This window comes from Stenella coeruleoalba, assembly GCF_951394435.1.
Source record: "Stenella coeruleoalba genome assembly, chromosome: 19".
Lineage (NCBI taxonomy): Eukaryota > Metazoa > Chordata > Mammalia > Artiodactyla > Delphinidae > Stenella > Stenella coeruleoalba.
Window position 1 is genome coordinate 28,479,672 of NC_137165.1, and position 13,137 is coordinate 28,492,808.

The 13,137-nt window shown below is 42.9% G+C and overlaps 1 protein-coding gene across 3 annotated transcripts in view; it reads left to right on the forward strand.

Annotated features, from left to right (window-relative positions):
* The first annotated feature begins 752 nt into the window (after positions 1–752).
* The window catches only part of PCTP (phosphatidylcholine transfer protein), a 227,894-nt gene continuing 215,509 nt past the window's right edge, over positions 753–13,137 (forward strand). For 2 of the 3 annotated variants that reach the window (XM_079905623.1, XM_079905622.1), the window contains exon 1: positions 757–1,252. In XM_079905623.1, coding sequence (XP_079761749.1) covers positions 1,112–1,252 — 141 coding nt within the window. In that variant the 5' untranslated portion in view covers positions 757–1,111. Of the gene's footprint in view, positions 1,253–13,137 lie in introns of all 3 variants that reach the window. The other variant, XM_079905621.1, reaches the window with a different exon arrangement.

A 13,137-nucleotide genomic window follows, 5' to 3' on the forward strand; every position in this document is an offset into this window, starting at 1 on the left:
TACCTACGCTGCCAAGTCTAATCATTTTCTCTTCTTGCAAACTGGCATAAATGCAGAGTTTTCCATCAACTTCAAGGCTTTCTTTCAAGTACAGAAGGAGAAACATTTCAATATATAAATGTAAAACACGTGGACATTTTAATGAACATTTACTTTGATAGGCACTGCGCAAACATGTCCTATGTTTATTTTATGTAGTTACCTCTTCAATTCTAACTGGTTGTACAATTTTACCCCATTTCAAAGATTAGGAAACATGGGTTGCCAGAGTTTACTGGCACCCATGTACTGTTACACTGATCAATGTTTAAGCTGTCTACTTTATCCAAACCAAAATGCAGCCTGGTGGTAAGAAATATAGCAACATCAAAGGGACTTGAGGGAAGAAAAAGGTCTTTGAGTTGCAAAAGATCAAAATTATGCAACCAGCAGAAATCTCGGGTGGACACCAGGATACCTTTTTAGATCATCTTCCACCATCCAGGGAGCAAAATACCATTATGGAGTAGGTTTCTTAATCCTTTTTGTGAGATGGACCCTTTGGCCTTCTGGGGAATCCCATGGACCTCGTCTCAGAAAAATGTTTTAAAGTGCATAACAGAACGAATGTAATATTGTTCTAGCATCTGACCCCTGAGATTTTCAAGCATTTCTGCTCTGTCCATCTTACCTCCGTATCTACCGAACCACTCAGACACCTTCCCTAGCCTTCTTCAGAGAAGGTAAAGGAGAGACAGCCAAGCAGGTTTGGTGGGTATGGTGTTGGGGAAGAGATGCTTCTGAGATGACATTAGTGTCTTCCTTTTCTCTTCTGTCTAGAAGCCTCCCCATTTCCTAGCCTCTCCAGCTTTCCCCAGATCAAGTCCAAAGTTTCTCCACTCTTCCTTCTCTCCCGTCCTTCCGCAGCTCTCGCACTGCGGAAACCTTCTCTAGGCCTGCCCCTCACTGGCCCCGCCTCCTCTTCGCCTCTTCCTCCCAAGTCCCGCCTTCTCCCAACCACTTTTCGGTTCCCTGCCAATTACGCTGGGCCACCCTCTCGCCCCGCCCCCGAACACGAACCTAGCCTGTCCTTAGCCTTCCCTGCAGGTTGAGAAGCAGCTACTGCGGAAGGATGGACCTTGGGGCCGGCGGCTTCTCTGAGGAGCAGTTCCGGGAAGTCTTCGCTGAGCTTCAGCAGCCCGCACTTTCCGGGGCCGACTGGGAGCTGCTGGTGGAGACCTTCGGTATCAGCATCTACCGGCTGCTGGACCAGGTAGCTGTAGACCCGCTGGAGGAGCACGGGGCGACAGCTTACGGGGTTCCCCTGCCCGCGGAGAGTGCGGGGCTGTAGCCGGAAGTGCGGACCTCGCGGGTCTTCTGGAACCTAGAGGAGCTAGCTCTGGGGGTGCCTCCCGCCGACTTTGCCCCCTGCTGGTCGCGGGGAGTGGGGAGGTCATCAGAATTTAGGCTCAGGTCTGAGGCCCGACAGGGCAAGTCGTTTGTTACAATTTACTGATAGAGTTAAAAGGTGGGTCTGCTAATTCTTAGCTCCATGCACTTGCCGGCAAGGGACGTGGAGCCCCGCTCCCGGGTGGATGCCAGTGGTGTCCGTGTGGTGGGAAGTATTTTAGGATTGAATACAGGTAGAAAAAAGACTGGACTTTTCAGAGAGTGGATGTGCAGGGTGATACGTGTGGGGACAGGAGTGTTGCTGAGAAGGGACCTACTGTCATCTCTAGTCATTTTACTGACTTGCTCCGTTTGGATGCTCCCCACTTCCTTGTAAATTGGACTTAATAACTTGTCTGAAGCCTCCCGGGAGAAAGATTAAAAGGGTAGGAGGAATGGAGTTGGGGGCCTGCCTGGAGGCTTTTGGAGCCAGGTGGAATGATGGCCAGTCATCAGTTGCTCTGTGTGCGGGTAGCTGCATGGCAAGTAGCTTAAAAGTCACCTTTAGACAAGGTAAGTGAAGTTGAGGTTTCCTCGCAGAGGATCAGAAGATTAGAGTGTTAGAGAAGAGAGAAGCTCTGAATGTCTGTGAGTACCAGGGTCACTGGGTACAACAGGATGAACAGGAAGCTTAGTGAAGAGCAGGCAGAATTAATATCTTAGTGTCATTTCAGCAGTTACCTTGGTGCAAAAATGGACATGTTTTCAGACAACATCCTTTTATCTTCTGACCATTTCATTTTCCACACCAGCCATGCCCAGTCATTTGCCAAGTGTTGTCAGTTCACTGCTCAGATGTATCTGATGTCTGGTCCATTTCCCTTCCCTTTCTTTCCTTTACCTTTGCTACTCTGAGTGACACCTCTTACCTAGAATTGCAGTGACCTCCAAACTAGCTTCTTGGCCTTCCACCTTTCTGATCCCTTCCATCCTACACACTACAGTCCAATCAAGCACCTGAAGGAGAGGTTGTGATCTCATCAGTCTCCTTCCAGTGGCCCTGTTGATTGCAGAATTAACAATAATAATACCTACAGTAATAGCTAACACATTGCATGCTTTCTTAGGCTCCAGGCACTGTTTAAGTGCTTTGCAGGCATTGACTTAATCCTCACATCAACCCCATGTTGTAAGTTTCTATGTATGTATACGTAAGGTACTTTGACTATCACCTTTTTACCAATTTGGTAATGGATATGTGGAAAGGTTAAGTTGATTGCTCAAGACTCAGACTGGGATTGGAACTCAGCTATCTAGCTCCAGACCTGTGCTGTAAATATGCTCCTACACTGACTCTGAAAGAGGGCAAGTGCTGCCAGGTGGGCTGTGCACATGGTACTAGGCTGGTCCCAACTCACATTTCCAGCTTTACCTCCCATGACTTGTCCATACCCCTCCTGTCCTCCAGTCAACCCTGACTGCTCCCCTCACCTCTCCCCAAGGGCTTGTGCTCTTTTGATTTTGTGCCTTTTATCGCACAGCATCCACTGCCTGAGCTGAGACAGAGTGACTGGCATTGTATTATGTATTGTTTCCATTGTGTATTGTTATGTAGCAGGTCCCATCTCCCTCCTGTGGGGAGGATGTGAGTGGTATTCAGAATAGTTCCTATCCCTACCAACTGTAAGTCTTATTTCCACCTGTTCTGAGTGTGAGGGCAGTCATGGTACATTGACAAGTCTTCCGGAGAAGTTTCGTAAGTTGGAGGCTGTACGATTCCCAGAGCTGTGCCCTTGAGCCTCAATAGCTAGGATGCAGGGCCACCTTGATCTCCATCTGTATTAAATGTCAAGAGGCCCTGTTGTGTTGGGTACAAGCCCTTCCTCTTTCTTTCTTCCTTTCCTTTCTTTCTTTCTTTTCTCTTTCTTTCTTTCTTTTTAACCAGTTGCCAAGTGATGCTGAAGCTCCTGGTCCACAGACCATACTTTGAGAACCACTGATATATGGGGAGCATCTTGCATGGTGCTCAAGGGGGTTCTGACATTGAGAGACAGGAGAGGGCCCTAGAGATGAGAAGCAGTGGGAACTAAAAGGTAAGCGTGAGAAAAAGGAGTATCTTAAGACAAAAGCAATGCCCACTTTAAGACTCACTCTCCCTGATTTTTAAATTAGTGGTCACTTGGGAGTGAATGTGGTCCCCTGAACAGTGTTGAGAAGCTCCCCTGGGGAGAAAGGCCATGGGTTACTTACAAATGCTTGCCCAGGGATCTGCAGTCAGATCTCGCTGGAGCTTTAGGCTGGTTACCATGCCAGTAGACATTGTGAACTGCCAATAGATGGTGTGAAACTGGTGTGCAGAGGCTCACACCATTGATTTAGACCAAGAAAGCATTGGACTGAAAAGATCTGGCTGAGCGCTTGACTTCTTAATGTTTTTAAACCAAGTGTCTGGCACTGTGAGAAGGGACTGCCTTTGTCCTCTCATAGGTCTTCTAATCAATGAGTTTGGTAAGGAGCAGACAGTACTTTCCTAGGAACTGTTCTTTCCTATATTGTTGACCTTCTAAAATACTGAGAGCCTGGATTTACTGGGAAAACTCTGTGGTTAGCCAGGCTGGACTGAGAGAAAGTTTGGCCTTTTGGAGGGAAGCAGAGATTTAACTGCCATGAGAACAGATTTACCTCGATGGATGAGAAGCTTCCACTCCCATTCCCCAGGTGGGATTATAATCCAGTTTGCATCATGGGCTTCTTTACTTCCGGATGATAGGACTCTTCTGCTCCCTTCTCCCACCCTTCTGCCTCTCTCTTAATGGAGGAGTAGGTACCAGTGTGATTGATGGAACAATTGTTGCACCCAGGACACTTACAGAGCCATATTTACTCCTGGGTAGGGCCACCATGTCTTAAAGCTGAACACCATGTGTTGCCTCCTTCTACTTCCTGCCGCTGATCAAGGCTAACTCCCTCTCTGTCTCTGTCTCTCTCTGTCTGTCTCTTTCTCTGTCTCTGTCTCTCTCCTATTTCATCTTTCCTGAGCATACAACTGGATGGACACGTCAGAGCCTCAGTTCTCCTTCTCCTCACTTGTCTCTCAGGATGAGGGTGTGGTATGAGGCAGTATGAAGATGCTGGTCCCAAGATTTAGATTTGGGGGAATGAAGGGGGAGAAATGAGTAGGATCCCCCTCTTCCGTCTCCAGGTATAAGTCGAACTTTGTGCTCCACAGCTGCCTTTGGGCTGTTTGAATGTGTCCTAGTGAGAAGAAACCTCTAAAATATTGGTTCATGACCCATTCAAGCAGTTTTCAGGACCTATTGTGTGCCTGCATTTTGCTAAGCCCTGGTGATGCTTGATGAATAAGACAAAGTTCATGCCTTCCAGAAGCTTTAAGACAATAAAACAGACACTTTTTTTGCTATGTAGATCTGAGCGCCTGACCTATACCATTTTTCTTCTGCCTGAAAAGCTTCTTTTAACATTCCTTCCAGAGGAGGTCTGCTACTGATGAACTCCCTCAGTTTTTTTTTTTTTTTTTCTGGTACGCAGGCCTCTCACTGCTGTGGCCTCTCCCGTTGCGGAGCACAGGCTCCGGACGCGCAGGCTCTGCGGCCATGGCTCACGGGCCCAGCCGCTCCGCGGCACGTGGGATCTTCCCGGACCGGGGCACAAACCCGTGTCCCCTGCATTGGCAGGCGGACTCTCAACCACTGTGCCCCCAGGGAAGCCCCCTCAGTTTTTATTTGTCTGAAAAAGTTTTTATTTCTTCTTCACTCTTGAAGGACAGTTTCATTGGATATAGAATTCTAGTCAGTAACTTATTTCTTTCAAAATATTATATATTTCACTCCACCCTCTTTATTTATTTATTTATTTATTTATTTATTTTTTTTTGCGGTACGCGGGCCTCTGACTGTTGTGGCCTCTCCCGTTGCGGAGCACAGGCTCCGGACGCGCAGGCTCAGCGGCCATGGCTCACGGGCCCAGCCGCTCCGCGGCATGTGGGGTCCTCCCGGACCGGGGCACGAACCCGCGTCCCCTGCATTGGCAGGCAGACTCCCAACCACTGCGCCACCAGGGAAGCCCATCCACCCTCTTTTTGCAGGGTGGATTCTCAGGAGATGTCTGTTGTAATTCTCATCTGCATTCCTCTGTAGGTAAAGTGCTCCCCCATCCCTCCTGCTACAGCATCTTTCAAGATTTTCTTTTTCTCTTTGGTTTTCTGAGTTTGAATATGATTTATTTAAGACTTTTTGGTGTTTCTTTTGTATGGTGTGCTCAAGATTGGCAGATTTACTTTGAAGGGTGGTCTGAGCTTAGATGGTAAACCGCCATGTGATTCAAAATAAAATATAGTATATTTGGGGCTTATGACACAAAGATTTCTCTCTTGCATGTGGAATTGCAGTACAACTCTAGTAATTCAGAGTTTTCCTGGGGTGTATGTTTTAGAAGTGGTGGTGGCAATGGTCTCAAGCAGGGACTGTGAATTTTTTTATGTAAAGAGCCAAATAGAAAATATTTTAGGCTTTACAGGCTAAGAGACAAAATGGAGGTAATTATGTATTGACTTATATAACCACTTAAAATGTAAAAACCATTTTTAGCTTGTGGACTGTGAAAAATAGCCAGCATGACAGATTTAGCAACCCTGGTCTAATGTACAGTTTTGATGCCTAATTGCTCTATCACTTTAGGATTTACGAACCTAAGACCCTAGCTGTGTCTCTGCTTCCCAATCTACAAGCTGGAGATAATTCCTGTCCTGCCAAATTTGTACAGGGATCCAATGAGAGGATACATTTTGAAGCACCTTGTAAATTGAATGGTGTTTGGTTGTGAGATATACCAAGGGTGATCTATGTCCTGATATACCCACCACAGACCTGGTTTACACTTGTCCTGGTGAAAAATTTTATAACAGCTCTCTCACTCAAAAGTGTTCTGGTTGGAATGATAAATTATATGGTCACCCTAATGCTATATGCACCATGAGGGCTTATTAATTTATCTAATTACATGTTGGGAGAGGTCAGTGACTATTTGAGGCAGGATCATAGACTTTGAACTCTGCGGTCACATCGCTGGCTTCAAGTCCAGGTTCTGTTGCAACTAATGTTGTAGTTTCTTAGGACAGGGCCGAAAGGAAGCTCATCACATGAGATGAATTGTGCCAAAGCACAGCAGTAGAGGGCTGCCGCTCGCTCAGGCAAAACAGCGCCGTCTGTCTTGCTGTGGTAACTTTTATTAAAGCATTATCTAGATTTACACTTTAAGACTTGTTTTCTTAAAATTTCAGAAGTGCCAAAGCAGCAACCTATGTTTTTATTAATTATACAAGCAATAATTGGCTTTCGTGAGAACCTGCCGTGCTTCGTCCTTGAACGCAAAAGCAGCACAAAGTTCCCACCATTATTTTGATTATACTGAAGCAGCACAAGGACATTTCCTTGCGTTCCCACCACTCTGATTATACTGAGGACATCTCATGGATCAGTGCCCAAAGCACCCAATGCTTCTTTTGCAGGCCCCCGGTTTGCCGGGACGGGGCGGGGGGGGTGCTCGAAGCATTCAGAACTGTTCACAACTCTGGCTTATTCGCGGGGCAGGGAGGGGCTCAAAGCAATCAGGACTGTTTGCAGTTCTGGCTTATTTGCCAGCCCCCAGTTTGCTGGGGGGGGGGGTTCATGGGTCACGTCTCCTTTCCATGTCCTCAGTTATCCCACTACAACTAATGAACTTCATTAGTTGTGTGACCTTGGGTGGGTTTCATAACCTTTTGTTTTTATTTTAATAGCTTTTTTGAGGTATCATTTAAGTACCACAAAATTTACTCATTTTAAGTGTACAGTTCACTGATTTTTAGTAAATTTATGGAGTAATGCAGCCTTCCCCAAGCCTAATTTTAGAACATGTGTGTTACCCCCAAAGAAACCTTCTGCCCATTTGCAGTCATCCCCTGTTCCCATTCCCAATCTCAGACAATCACCAAGCTACTTCCTGTCTCTACAGACTTAACTTTTCCAGGAATTTCTCAGAACTTCTTTAAACCTCAGTTTTGTTGTCTGTAAAATGAGTTTACCAATGGTCCACACCTCATATTTTCATTGCGTAGCTTAAATGGGATGACCCCTGTAACGCACTCAGCCCAGGGCCTGGTATTCAGTAAGTACTCAACAAGCAATAGCTATCAGTGTTATCTTACCTAGCTATCTGCAGTCCTTCAGGATTAAACATGCCATGTGTTCTTGGAGAGACCTCAAATATTGAATCTGATTTAGTCAGCTGTCTTTCTTCATACAGTCTTCTTCATACACACTGCCCAGTGGCAGCTACAGCTTTGACATCTGCCATTAGGAGTGATTCTTGCTGGTGAAAAATGCTTACTTTTCATACCTTGTGAGCCTGTTACTTGCCACAGAGGGCTGGAGTTGGACAGTTTCCACAGTGGTAGATTGGAGAGGTGTCCTAGGGCCTGAGGAATGGAAATGAGCTCTTCTATGAGAGGCAAAGAAAATTCAGTGCACACTTGAGGGTGCATTTATAGGATTAGAGAGATGTGATTCACCAAGGCTGTCTTGTAGTTTAGTGATGTAAATGTGGAAAAACACCATAATTGAAGAGAATGAGTGATGCCTTTCTGCAGGTGAAGTGTCAGGGTTTAGGGACAGTGGGGATTACTCCTCTGTGGGATTACTCCTGTGTGGGAATTGCAAATGTCAAACACAAACATTATGACCTTTTGACATTTCTCAGATGTAAACACATTAGCGCTACAGAATTTATTCTGCTTAGGACAAATAAGTGAACTATTGGCAGCAGTGTTTCTCAAAATATTTTAACTCTATGAATGCAATTTAAAAAATTGAAATTTTTAAAAAATGCATTTGAATTACAATTGGTAAGAAACGTAACAGCTTGATTTTTAGACTAGTAAGCCAGAATAACAGAACATCTCAAAAATTAGTTATGACAGTAGCAAATTGCTAAAGCGTGCCTCCACGCCCCTTCCGCTTCTTCACTAATAGAGATAATGAGATGCTTATTTCATAGGGTTATTATGAGTATTAATCTCCAAGTACAGTGCCCAGCTCACAGCAGGTGCTGCATAGATGTTAGTTCCTGTAAAATGTGCATTACATTACAGTTCTAAATTATCAGTTCTTTAATCTGGAAAAAGGAGATCATTATTACACCTACCTTATTAGTACTTACTAAGTACTTATTACATACTGGGCACCACAGTAAGAGCTTTAGATGGATTATCTAATTTAATCCTCATAATCATTCCCCTAGGTAGAAACTCTTATTAGACCCACTTTGCAGCAGAGGAAAGCAAGGCTAGTAGGTGGAAGAGCTTAGACCATACCTGGGTTGTGACTCCAAGCCCATTCTATAAATACCATGCTGTATTTCCTGGCACGGGAGTTTTGAGATGACTCTGAAATACTATATGGAAAAACACCACAGCCCTAGCTCATTGAAAGTGACATTTATCCTTTCTCCATTCCTGCCTTTTTCTTTTTCCTTGTCTCAATCCCCAAGAAGCAGCATCTAAAAAATACCTCTTCTGGCTGTTGAAGGCCTATTGGACAAACACACCAGGCTGAAGGACTCATGGGAACATCTCAGTGGAAGGTCCAGCCTGGGTGGTCTGGTGCAGGAACACTGGCTTGGGGACTGGAAGGGACAGTTTCCCACCCACGCTTTGCCACCAAGAGTCATCAGCTGACTCTTGGCGAGTCACTGTCACCTTTTCCATAAGGGTCTAAGGCCCCTTCCAGCTCTAAGAGCTTGTGTTGTCTTTACTGAAATTATTAGCTTGTCATTTGGAACAGTGGCTTGGAGCAAATGTGCAGAGAGAATAGAGCTAAATTAGAAGACTGTGGGAAGAAGAAGGGGCTGGTGTCACCCTCCTTCTGGCTGTCCCAAGTGTTAACTGTAGGACTCAGGCAACTAATGTAGCGTTTTTGAGCTTCATTTCCTCATGTAAAGGTGGAGATGACACCAATGCCCCTATTGATACCACAGGGCTATGTTGAGATTATATGACATAATGAATATAAAACTGAAAACTGCACTGTGTTTAGAGAAACAAATGCTAGTGTTATTGAAAGAACTTACAGCAGGTCCGAGTGATTGGAAGACTTCAAATGCATAATACATGATTGTTGCAGTGACTGCTGACAGATCACCAAAGGAAATACATTCCAAGCTGAAAAACCAAGTATAAGACTATGCCTGATTGTTTTCTCAGGGCCAAGAACATAGTGGGTCCATAAATTTTTTCTGAGTTACATAGTGGAAGGAGGTGGAACTTTCTATGATAGTGTGTGTGAAGTTTCAGATATCTGTGCAAAATTAAATATGCTTCAAGTTAATGCTCATTAATAGTGTCCATTATCTCTTCTCTTCCTTGACAATTCATTTTAGTAATGCTTATGTATTTCTGTACTATTTTAATGTTTTACACATAGTCATATTTGCTTGTAATGTTTTGTCAGTCTACTTTTCTACTTAAAATAATGTTAAAGAAAAAACAAACCTGGACTTAGGGTTGGGGGTTATTGCAGTAGGGAGAATACTTTGACCATAAGATCCACGAGTATCTCAGAAGTGAGGCAGAAAGGTCTTTTATAGAGAGAAGTCAGCAAGGCTAGAAGCCATGTATGGGTAAGTGAGATGAAGGTGGCCTGACTGGAGAAGAGAACAGAGAATATCTTACCCTGAGGCCAGTCCATTCTCAGGAGGTGCTGGATGCTGACTCAGGCTGAAGCTGGGCCAAAGTTTAGGGTCTGGAGGAAGGAGAGGTGCTTAACTAGCTTAGTTAACAAGTATTTTGTTCCAATTGATCAGTGGAATAAGCAGTTTAGCTAATCATTTACAGGGCAATGAAAGGGAATTTAGAGGCTCTATGTCTGGCCTTGTGACAGGTAAACAAGGGGCATGTATGTGAGTCTCATCTAAGTCATGAGGGGAAAGGTGGTTCTTTTGTGATAAGTTGTTTTCTGGAACCCAAAGAGTGGGAGATTTTCTTAACCGCTACTGTTTTCTGGGATGACAGAACTCAAGTACAATTCTCAGTAAGAACTACTTGTAATAATTAGGATTGCTTTTAGCTGCAAGTAACAGAAAACTGGATTAACAATGACTTAAGCAAAGAGGGGTTTTTCTCACCTAACAAGTAGTTCAGAGGTCAGCAGTTGCTGGCATTGGTTTAGCTGATCAACGACGTTAATAAAACTCTGAATATTTTCACTCTGCTTTCTCATGTTTGTTGTCTTTTGGTCACAAAATAGCTGCTGCAGCTCCAGAATCATATACATATTCAAAACAAGAGGGAGGTGTCTTATGGCTATTAACCTCTACGTGTATAGGAGACCAGGAAAGTTTTTAGCTGTGCACATGGCCATAGGGGTTCTCTTAGTAAGAAAGAGAGTATATGCTATAATGAATCTTCTGTTTCTTCTGGGAATTATATTCTATACATGATATTGACTGATTCTCTACCATTGAATAATTCCTTTACCATGTCAAGTATAGGAAATTAAATATCCTATAAAGGGAGCATTAGAAAATCATGCAGTGTGTTTTACTTTAGATAAAAAAAAATGAGCCTTTCTAGAAGTGATTTTCTGGAGGACCTTCAGGAAAAGCCAAGAACCTCTTCAGTAAACTTGTTTGGAGTCATTTATTGAAATGTTAGTATGTTTGGAAACATATCTGCAACAAATATTGTACAAGAATTATATCTCTAATTTGAAAGAGACTAAATACTGAAGTTTTATGTGGGCAATACTAGAAACATTGCCCAAATAAAACTAAGGTTTATGTCCTTTTTCTATTAAATTGTTTGTACAAACAATGGTACCTAATCCTGAGAAGATGCTTCTTTGCTACTGGTGAGAGTATAAATAGGTAAAAATTTTTCTTAAAGTTTAGAAAAAGTAAAAAGAGCATTAAAATGTTAATGTCCTTTACCCTAAAATTTATCTCTAAGGAAGAATTTGCTTTCCTTGTGAAAATGTTAGAATTATGAACCAAGTTTGTCCATACAGAATCATTTTTCCAGCAATGCTCATAATTGTGAAAATATATGGAAACAGAAATAACTTACAAGAATAATTAACTTAGTTGTTATTGCTCCATAGTTTCAAATTAATATAGTTAAAAATAGGAATACAAGTTGTTTATCCATCTTACTCCCATTTTATAACACGTAGAAGTATTTATTTACTCAAAAAACATGTCAAATATTACCAATGGGTACTTGTGGATTATGGAATTTCACGTCATTTTAATTTTCTTTATTATTTTTGGCATTTTCTCATTTTCCTTAATGAATATGAATTATTTCTATAATTATAAAAAACTCACTTTATTTTGTAAAAGATATAATGAAAATGTGAGTATGTTTGCTGATACCCTCTTTTGAAAGAAATAAGGGGTGAAAAAGTGCTTTGATCCAAGAATTTGGGTGGGGTTGCTCAGAGCCTGAAAAGAACCTTTTATTGATAGACTAAAAAAGGTGTCACAAAGCACTTTGTCCTCCGGAGTTCTGGCATTTCTCAGTTCTGCCACGAAGGAAGTGTTTAAAGGAAGTTGTCCCAATAGTTCATTCTTTTGTATTCAGGTTAATCCCATTTTTCTATTTTTCTCTTCCTAGAGAGCTTTCTGTTTTTCTTTTCTGTGATATGTACAAGACTGAGGTTACTAGGGCTGAAACTATATTCAGAGGGATGGGAACCAGTTCTAGAAAACTGTCTTAATTCATCCCGATAACCAAAGGTAACTCATGTGGAATTGGAGAGATCATTATCTCTATACATAATTATCCCTTTTGCGTAGTATGTGTAGAAAATGGGGACCCAGTACTCCTGAACAGAAGCAAATTGTCCCTCTCCTAAGACATTAAAATGTGTGTGGGTGTAGATGTGTGGTGTGTACAATCCCTCTCTATCTTTCCATCTGTGAACTTGAGGGGAGGGGACAGGAAGGGAAGGAGATGTTTCTCTTGAGTCCTGCCTTTCCTATGGGGCATCCATGGTACAGCATATAAGGAGGTCAGACCTACCAGTTTGTCATTTGCTGGTTGGAAACCCTTGGTATAAAGCCACATACTTTTGGAACTGAAACATCCTTATGAATTCAGTTTCAATTTTACCTTCCATATCCTGCCAGGTATTTTCATATACATCTGAGATTCCTAAACTGGGTTATGCTTATCCCTGGGTTATGCCACCTGAGTCAGGAGACAATTGAAGCCTCAGGATCTCTAGAAAGATTTCCCATGTTTACCCCTTGACCTCAGGTAAGTCCCTGGAACGGTGTTTAAGAAGATGGGTTCATTCATGTTTGATTAGCCAATCAGATTGCGTTAGCACGTGGAAATATGAATACATATAAAAGCTTCATTTTTGTTTGTTTGTTTGCTTTTGCACTGAAATTAAGAGGCATTGATTTAATTTTAACAATAGAGCCTTTAGACAAGGTGAGGTTCAGGAATTGATAGCTGCCATTGTACGGAGAGTGAAGCGTGTAGTGTCACCAACTCCAGCCCAGAACCCTCACAGAATATGGCTTAACATGAAAACAAGGAAAATCTCTTGTACTTAGGAATCTAGATATGGTCTTTTACTGAATAAAAGGGACTAGTATGATTTGAGGCTGGTGTGTTGCCCCCTTTTCATTCTTTTATACACAAGTCTTTTATAGGGACTTCCCTGTCAGTCCAGTGGTTAAGACTTCGCCTTCCAATGCAGTGGGTGA